This window comes from Epinephelus moara, chromosome 13 (assembly GCF_006386435.1).
Source record: "Epinephelus moara isolate mb chromosome 13, YSFRI_EMoa_1.0, whole genome shotgun sequence".
NCBI lineage: Eukaryota > Metazoa > Chordata > Actinopteri > Perciformes > Serranidae > Epinephelus > Epinephelus moara.
Window position 1 is genome coordinate 9,708,680 of NC_065518.1, and position 10,095 is coordinate 9,718,774.

The 10,095-nt window shown below is 40.1% G+C and overlaps 1 protein-coding gene across 2 annotated transcripts in view; it reads left to right on the top strand.

Moving 5' to 3' along the window:
• Positions 1-10,095, top strand: part of LOC126399613 (thyroid hormone receptor alpha-B) — a 227,492-nt gene that overhangs the window by 162,513 nt on the left and 54,884 nt on the right. For both annotated transcript variants that reach the window (XM_050059706.1, XM_050059708.1), the window contains exon 4: positions 696-1,050. In XM_050059706.1, the coding sequence (XP_049915663.1) occupies positions 995-1,050 (56 nt within the window). In that variant the 5' untranslated portion in view covers positions 696-994. The remainder of the gene's footprint in view (positions 1-695; positions 1,051-10,095) is intronic.

Sequence of the window (10,095 nt, forward strand, 5' to 3'; positions counted from 1 at the left end):
CGTCGTTGCTGAAAAACTGACATCCAAAGAGGAGTTTAGTCTCATTTTGAACTGCAGCATTTGCACATTAATTCCATACCTGATATGTCATGATTCAGTAAAGTTAGGCACAGTACAAGATGAATGAATCACAGTTTTGTTATTTTTGTGGGCTGCCAGGTAGCCAGGAGGGACGATTGAGTGAGATTTAGCTCTTCTTTGTTCGGGAGGGGAGAGGGTTTTTATTGGACATTGTGTCCGAGGTTTGTTCCCATATCGCCTGACAACTTTGGTTACACCTTAATAATTTAAGCTGCATATTGTCTCCCCCTTCATTCCACTACTGTCCTGCATACATGCTGGACACACAGCCTGACCTCCAGTCCCTGTTCACCACACAAACCCCCTGACACACTCGGCAGATCCGAAGTGAACTTTGCTAGTTTTAATTAGCGATTAATCTGCAGATAACGTTCACAGTCACACAGTTAATCATGAAAAATGCTCATCATAGTCTCTTGTTTTGTCCAAAACCTAAAGATATTCAGTCACTATCATAGAGAATAATTAAACCAGCAAATATTCACATTTGAAAAGTGTACTTTTGGTGCTTTTGCATAAAAAAACCAACCTGAAAGTTTTGATTTTCTGCCAAGAACTAAAAGTTTGAGCTCTAGAGGCATAGTTATCCAACTGTATCCTTTGTTCTCTTCCAGATTGGATCCCACTCCACCCTCCTCATCCCTGAGATTGACGTCCACCTCCAGCCCCGGCCCCAGGGCCTGCCCTCCAACATTTTCCATATTTCACATTTTCACACCGAGCCACGCCGCACCGACCTCACCTCAACTCCCTCTGGAGACCCTCCCCAACCATCCTCCCACATACCCCCAGGGACGGGACCCCGTCATGTTTCACTGACCGACCCCTCCTAACCGGCGAATGACAAGTGTGCATCCGAGGGTGGGGCTTGCCTCAGTCTCTCATGATTGGCTGCTGGATGGAATTAAGGTGAATGGAACACGCGCCCAAGGAGCAGGACCCTAACCCATCAGAGGGAGAAGAGAAACGGTGAGTCTGTGTTTTCAGCTTTTGTTGTTGTCTCTCTGTTTCTATAGACGAGCAATCTGATGCTTCCAAAACAAAGTCTCCACTGCTTCTCATTCAAAGGGCTGTTTCCAGATTGCATGGCTATCGCTGTTCCATGTCGGTCTGAGTAATGTTAAAAGTAGTGTAAGTTACACCAAACCCCCCGACTCCTCCTTCACTGTGTCTTTTCTGATGTAAACAAATCCCTGAAATGAAGCAGACTTGGCTTTCAGTTATTGTGTAATGATGCTATGTGTGCGAGAGGTCTTCTGAGGACATCCAAAAGGGAATCTTTATTTTTCAGTCTCTTTTATCGTCTAAATCTTTCTCATGGTGCTCTCCGTTTTCACCTCACTAAATCATTTTTTCCAGACAAGCTAAACAGTGTAGGGGCCTTTTTTTCCTCGCCGCCACTCTCTTCCTCTCGTCTGAATTGTTTTTCAGAGAACTAGACTTAAAGCTACATCTGACCCCGGCGCTCCTCCCCTCCGCTGCTCCTTCATTTCTTGAGAAGCAGAACCAGTCAGGCCGGCCCGAACACAAACAAACACAGCACTGTTTAAGCCCCTTCTCATAAATGAAAACATAATATTAGTGGAATGGAGCCTGTCTCATAGAGGAAGGGGCCCTCTGAGTGGAAGAGGCTTCTGGCTAAAGGAAAGTGTTATCAGTCAATATCAATCTGCTTTGGCTTTGAGAGCTGAGGTCAGTTAGTTCACTGAAATCTATGATAGATTTAAGAGAAACTGCTTCCCTTAAATAAAAAGTTAATCTCTCTGTCTGGCAACGACTAAAGTTGTAATGCAGATGTCTCTTCCACAAGTGCTTCTAGAAGTATGAGTCGGATGTGGAGGAAGATCACGTTCGCTTCTGTTTCATCGTTGTTTTCACTTTGTTTAATCCGAATTTATTATGCTAATAAATTGTTGAGGATGTAAACACTGCACGCAGCATTTAGCCAAAAGCTTATTTATGTAGCTGCAACAATTATCCCTTTTGCTACTGAAATAATAAGAGCATTAAATGTATGCATTGTAGCCATTCATGCAGTCAGAAATGAGCTTTTTAGGAGGTTTATTGTCTTGTTTATTTTGTTTGCACTCTTGTTTACGACACGCAGTATTTACCACTTTGATTAAGACTAATTGGATAAGAGGGGCGTCTGAAGGCAACACTAGCTACAAGCTAAACTTTGTCACTCTAAAATCTTTTTTATGTCTCGAAATGACATCTCCGCTTCCAGTACAAAAATAAATTCATCTACGATACGGGCGCTGTTATCTTGCGCTTTTGGAGTCAGAGCGATCAGGAAGTGGTGCCATGATATCAAGTTACTTCCTTTACATCTGTCCTACCCAAACGCAAACAGCACCATTGATCACGAGCACACCAATTGACACACACAGCTGTCAATAATGATATCACAAATAATCAAATAACTCAAATAAAACCAAACTTATTAACTACCTGAAACAATGGATGTATAGCGAGAGCTGGATACAGAGTTGGAGGCGGGCTCCGTTCATGCCGATGAAAGTTGCTTAGTGGCTCATGAAACCAAAAATATTCAACTTCCTGGGTGTAAAATTACTCAGATCTTTCAATTTATTGGAAGAAGTACACATGCCGCATTTTTGGCGCGATCAAAGTCATTGTGAGCAACATAGTCGCAGCATGCATGCATTCCTGAGCGCCTATTTTTCAGGGTGCAATAGCTACTGAACCAAGGTCAACTTTTGGAACGCAGCAGAGCGCACCGTATGTCATGTGACGAGGAACATCCAATCACAGCCGACAGATATCTTTCCCTTCATCAGTCGGTGGTAAATATGGAAAAGTTGGACATTTAGGTGCAGAGCTGTTAGAGCTTTACATCTGTCCCACGGACGATAGGTCTACACACAAACAGCGCCTGGAAGCAGATCAGCTCTGCACTCAAGATTTCAGGTTAATAGGCTACAATACAGTGCTTGTTAAGGTTGATTAGCAACCTCAGACACAACCTACCGCCACGCTCTTGAAAGCTTGAAAGGCGGTTACAGACGCGGCATGTGTTCAGCCCCTTAATCATGCAGCTCCTCTGGACTTTTGAAACATTATCGGACCAAATGGATTTAAACCCAATAGTGAAACAAATCACGTGATGGGAAAAAAAGTCTTTTTGGGCCACAGCGTGTCACAAGACAAACCAGGAAGTTGTAGTTACACGGTTTCAGGCCTGCCGAAAATGAAAGAAGCCATTTTTGTGGAACACTTTTGATATGTACTTTGTAGAGATGCGCCGATCCAGCTTTTTCCAGTTTCGATACCGATCCTGATGCTGTGGCTTTGAGTATCAGCCGATACCTGATAACGATCCGATACCATGGTTGACCTAAAAAGCTATATACCTTTACATGTAGAACAGAAAAGACTAGAGGCATCAGGCATTGATGACTACACAGTTCTTTCCTACGATAAAACAACATGAAACCGATGAATGCAATGATGAACTATGTACTTTTAACAAAAATAAACAATTGTGCAACAGCAGTTAAATAGTGTGAAATATCTCCACACAGCAGAGTCTCTCCTTCACTCCATGACGTATGTCGTAGCTCGCGTCACAATAGATTTAAAGGGAAAGGATCGCCTCAGGTATAGGCTGCATTTTCCAATACCCAATCCATCTATATTGATGATATCGGGGCCGATGCTAACATGGAGGGGGCGGGGTTTATGTTATTTTGGGGGAAGCTGTCCATCTCTATCAACAGTCTATGGTCTCTACAGTACAAATTTATGTCGTAGATCAGTATGAGTTTATGTTATTAGTACCATGTGGAGAGACGAGCTGGCTACCTTAAATGCAGCACAGCTCCACAGTGTCTCCATGTGCTGTATTACAAGCTTGTGTTAAGAAAGTCAATCCGGCGGAGCCTGGATAGATTCCTCAGCTAACATGAACACCTGTCAGGAGATTAGCAGCTCCGCCACTGGGGGACAGGGACAGTTGGTGCGGTCATGGATGTAGGAGTGCACACACCGGCCTTTCTTTTCTATATCTGACATGTTTGGGTGCAGGCATTCGGTGTATCTCTGCTTGTGATCCAACACCTGTACCGAGTGGTGGCTGCAGCGCTTTGCACCTCAGGGGTAATTAAAAGCACAAAGAATTGAGCTCTGGGGGCTTCAGACCGGAGCTACATAGAGTAGATATCAGTGTGTTCGGCATGACAGTGGATTTTATTAAATCTCCGCCCCTCCCCTCTGCATGTTGTCAGCCTGTTGTTTTGAACTGCACCGGCTCTTTGAAGTGATGCTATGGTTACCAGCATGCAGACAGAGAACAGAACACCTGTACCTATGGACTGGAGATTGTTTGATATGCACTCAACCATTTTCAGCTCTTTTTTTATATAAATGTGAGAGAGACTCTCTGTCTGACAAACATTACAGTGATTTTATTTTACAGACTTTCAGTGAGCTGCTGAAACCTGAAATTTTGCTTCATAAAGCCGTTAATATTTTTGCCTTGATGGCTCATTAAGATGCATATTTTGCTGTAGAGTGTGTGTCACGCCTGATTTAGTTCAAACGTAGATATGTAGTTGCAGCTTGCATCACTTCTTTTAACATGTCACCACAGCTGATGCAAGTCAGCTTGCAGTGTGTTGCATTAACAGTAGCAAAGGCTTGCTTCATAGTAGTGTGTGTGTGTGTGTGTGTGTGTGTGTGTGTAGTTTGTTGTATCCAGGAATTTTTGTTGTTGATATGCTTCAAGAGGCCGCCTCCTTTTATCCACTGCACTTATCTGAGAGCCTGCAGTCAAACATACGAGACCAGATCGCAGCGCAGAGTTAATTGTCGGTGCAATCTTTCTCGGACGACGTTGATTCTAATGACTTAATTACTTAGCAGATCAGATGGAGTTGTTGCCGAGGATGTAGCATTAGTACATAATGTTCCCGCTTCCCTCTTTTCACGTGTCAGACGAGGTATCAGCGCTCATCAGAATTTCGTATTCACCACTGGTACGACCTGTTTCCCTCAGCTGTAAATAGCATGAGATGGGTGGTAATAACTCTGCGGTATCTGTGTCAGGGAACACACTCATCCAGTCTACCAAACATACACACACACATGTAGAGAGAAATAAGGACAGAACTATCTACTATAAAAAGATTTGCATCTCGTCACACTGGGAGAAAGTGTGAGCCCTTTTCCAAGCCACATGTGAATCTGTTTTCTTTACCGCCTGTGACATAAAAGACAGACGACCCTGTGCTTTCATGTCGACCACAGCCCTCTGAGTCTGTGTGTTGATCTTCCTCCTGTCATGCAACATGTACAGTATGTCTGAAAAGGTAAACAAGATTCAGCTTTTCCTTCCCCTTGACATGAGGATGTCCTGTTGTGCGCGTGTTAAAGGCATTGTTATTTGCGCTATGGATTTTATAACGTCACCGGTCCTTTGTTCTTTGGAGATTTGGATACTAAGCAAGGCTTTGAAACTAAGTGAGGTTGAATACACTGGGAGTTTCTTTACATACTGGTATTTATGTCAATAGATTAAAGTCTTTTGTTTGCTTCATACAGTATGTTCTGTATGCAGTATAAGGGTGTGTCCATAAAGTATGTGTTGTGTGTATACATAAACTTGCCGGGGATTGGAACATTTCTGAGCCTGTGGTGTATTAGATTGCATTACGCGTGTTGCAAGGTGTTCAAATTATGTTTTTGTAGATCGAACTGTTCCTGAGAGATTAACCTCATCCTCACCTGCTTCAGATCACAGCAGCCTAGAGTTACCATGATGATTTGCCGTGCTTAAAAGTGTTAAAAAAACAAAATCAACTGGCAATTTCCTCCTATTTTGAGAGTGGAGCAGCAGGATTGTGTGTGTGTGTGTGTGTGTGTGTGTGTGTGTGTGTGAGTCAGAGAGTCAGTGAGTGTAGATCTCTGCTAATCAAAGTAATTGACACAACGCTGTAAGTTTCCTCCGCAGAAAGAGATTCTATTTCTATGGCTGCCTCAGTCAATTATTAGTATTGTTCCTGGATTTGTACAAAAGAAGTTTTCGCTGCGGGAATCTCAACAGCACTCTTTAACTTCTGCGACCACATTTACAGAAAATCACCGGCTTTGAAAGTTTATAAAAATGAAAAGAACTGATTTCTGACTGCTAAAAAGACACGCAGAACCTGAACTAATGCTGCATTTGTGCCAAAGAGTTTGAGTCATAAATTTGGATAATAGCTGTGACTGAATGGTATGAATGATCTCACATGGCTGCTTGAAGCGCTCATTTTGTTTTTTATTTCAAATAACTTACAGAAACAGGAAAAAAGCAACTATGTTGAGATGCTGTCGTGCAGAGGACAAGCTGGAAAAGTACATCAGTGCAACGTGAACAGTGTTTTGCTTGTGATTTGACTGCAGGCGTTTACTGGTAAACAAGTGCAAATGGAACACCTGTACTTCACATTATACAAATAAGCTGCGATAGATTCAGACGCACCTGCTGCACAGGACTGATGGTACGTCTACACAGCTTCGCTCTGCCTCATCACATCAAGCAGTGCCGTCTATACCCAGTGGATTTAAATAGAAGAATAGAAATAGAAAGAAAGAACTGTATTCATTCCTGAAGGCCAGGTATTTAATTCTTATCAAAAAAATAAATAAAGCTAACATGTTCAAACAATATGTACAATCGTTAAAAAACATGAATCATTGTGGTACGACGACATGTACAATACAGTTTAACAACAGGAGCAGATAAAATCCAGATAGCAGGTGATACAGGTAGGGCTGCCCCCTGATAGTCGACCAAACGTTAGTCGACCAGAAAGGTCATCAGTCCACAAGACTGTCCGCAAAAAGACAAAAAAAAAAGTGAAACTAGCAGCTGCGTCTTCTCAAAGTAAATCAAAACCTCTATGACTGGACCATGTGTGACTTTAATTTGAAAGGACAGACACAGGAAGTGTCCACGCTCAGCAGTCAGACAGGAGTCAGGTTAATTTCCAGGGCTGGTACCTGCGGTTATTCCACAGGCTAGTTAATAACATGTCGGGCAGGAAATCCAAAGTGTGGGATCATTTTGAGAAGGTGAAGGACGAACCCAAGGTGATATGTAAACTCATCTTCATTGGTCGACTACAAACATGACGTATCATCTGAAACATGGAAGTAGCTACATGCCCATTAGCCCACAGCGTCATTAACAGGCGGCTCGCTCAGTGTGTGACGTGCACTTGTAGATAAAATATAGGCCTATATTAATGAAGGTTCATTAGTACGGTTTGTATTTCTCTGTAATGTAGCACAGTGTTAACAATGTTACTGATACTATTCTTTCTCACACCTTCAGCTCAAACCACCAAAATATATCATTTAATCATTACATTCATATCAGAAACATGCAGGAGACTAGTCGACTAATGGACCTCAATGACGACTATTGGTCGACTAGGAAAAGTCTTAGTCAACAGACCTCTAGAAAGGTCACCATTTCATTATATGTGCCTAATATGAATGCATCATGTCATCAGAGCAATGAATATTTTGTTTAAAATGTGAGTTTATTCCATGGACATGAAGTGTTTTTGAAAATGAATCCCATTGTTTTTGTTTTCTTTCCTCCTGCAGTGACTTCTAAATCATTTTGTTCAGCTCCAGAGATTTGATATAATGAAATGTTCACTCGGCAGCATGCATATGGTTTGGACATATTTTATAGAATAGAATTTATGGATGCAAAGTACACACAGAGTTTACATTGATGTGAACCGAATGCAGCTAAATACAGGCTTAATGTAGACATTTAGGCTGTATAGTCTTTTTTAAGTTTCATTGTACCGGATATAGCGAGCTGTGTACATTTGAAGTGTCAGCTCCATGTTTATTATCGGTTATGTGTGGGTTGCTGTAAACTGGTGTATTTGGACAGAGGGAGTTGTCTGGCTCTCACTCAGTGGCATGCCATATCCCCCTCTAGCTCAGCCTGTAATTTAGACAGTGGCGGGACACATGAGGGAACAAAGTGTCCATTAGCTCTGGATGTATAGGACGGGACAGACCCAGCTGTAGGCCTGTAGCATGCATGCTGAACAATAGGCTACTGTGGCACTCACAACATAGGACAGGGGGACTCATTCAGACGCTGTTATGGATATAATTCTCTGGACTATTCTGAGTGTCTTTGTATTGTTCTGTCTGTTTAAAGAGCTTCAGAGCAGGTGCTTCTCAGTCTTCTTGACTTAAAGGGTCAGTTCACCCAAATAGAAATAACATGTTTCCTCACTCGCCTTTAGTTGTATTTTGCCGGGGTTTTTAAGATATCTGTCTGTGTGACTTCTGGCTCCGCCCCAAATACAGTGAAGAGGATTGTAATTTTATTTGTGGGGCCCACAGCAATTAACATTTATTTATTGATTGATTCATTCCCTTGGTGTTATTTTATCTCTAGTATTTCTTGTTTGGAAATTTTTATTTTATTTTATTTATTTATAATTTATTTATTTATTCCCTTGGTCTTTTTTATTTCTAGTATTTCTTGTTTCAAAATTTTATTTTATTTTATTGATTGATTTTTTCTCTTGGTCTTTTTTATCTCTAGTATTTCTTGTTTAAAAAATGTATTTTATTTTTTGTTTATTTATTTATTCCCTTGGTCATTTTTTATTTCTAGTATTTCTTGTTTAGAAATTTTATTTCATTTAGTTATTAGTTATTCCTGGGCTTTTTTACATCTCAATTATTTCATGTTTGGAAATTGTTCTATAGTTTTTTTTTATTTTATTTTATTCTTTGGCCTTTTTTATGTATTTCTTGTTTTTTTATTTTTTTTTATTCTTATTTCCATAATATTTCTTGCTTGGAGATTATATTTCATTTTTTCTTTTTCTTTTTTTATTTTTATTCTTTTATTCCTTGGACTTTTTTATACCTAGTATTTCATGTTTGGAAATTGTATTTTATTTTTTATTTTTTGTTATTTTTTCCTCTAGGATTACTTGATTGGGACTATCACTTGTTTTTTTGTTTTTTTGTTTTTTTTTAATTCCTTAGTCTTTTTTAGATATCTTGTTGGAAAATGTATTTTATTTTTTCCTACTTGGTCTCTTTTCCTCAATCTCTAGTAATGCTTATATGCAAATTGAATCATTTATCTTTTTTTCATAAATATATTTATGTCTGTCTGTAAATTAATGGTGAGCATATACAGCTGTCGTAAATATATTTTATGTTAGGTGGGGTTTTACAAGCCCTCAGGGTTTTATCATCCCACATGTGCATTTTTTCTCTTTAGTTTGTTTGATTTATCAAATGTACATATTAATAAATTATATATATTATATATTATAAAAAATCAACAGCTACATATCTTTATCAGAGACTAGGGTCTACTTTTTTCTTAGTAATCAGAACAAGCGTGTTTGTTTGTTTTTTGTTTTTCATTTGTGTGAGCCTACATTTTAAAATATAAGGTTGGCCATATTTTTCTTACTGTCATTAAATCCCATGAAAAGACCAAAAAAGCAGTGATGAAGCATTGTCTGTGCATCTACAGCTTATTCCTCTGTGCCATAGAGCTCCATTGTTGTCCACAGACTATTAAAATCACATTAGCGGGCCACACTGTTGCACAGGCTGACATGTTCCTTCATTAGCATGAACACACGCACTGTAGTTTATTTTGACTCAATACAACATGCACTGTCCTGCTGCCAGAAATACTCACTAGGGCACCAAATGTGTGTTAATCCACAGCTGAAAATAGTCCCCCAACAAAGGACCTAGTTGCTGTAGTCTGAGTGAGGTTTACTAAAAACCTACGGTGCTGAGCTGTTGAAGGAAATTACAGGCTTTTTTTAAAAATAAAAGTATATTTATGACCTGTTTTTATTTAAATCTTAAGCAGGAATGAATAAGTTTGGAGCCACAGACAGGTTAGGAAAGTATTTAGAGACAGACTGACGCATTATTGGTTTGATCTTCTCGTTGGATTCGTTGACAACAAGAAACATATATCCTGTAAAT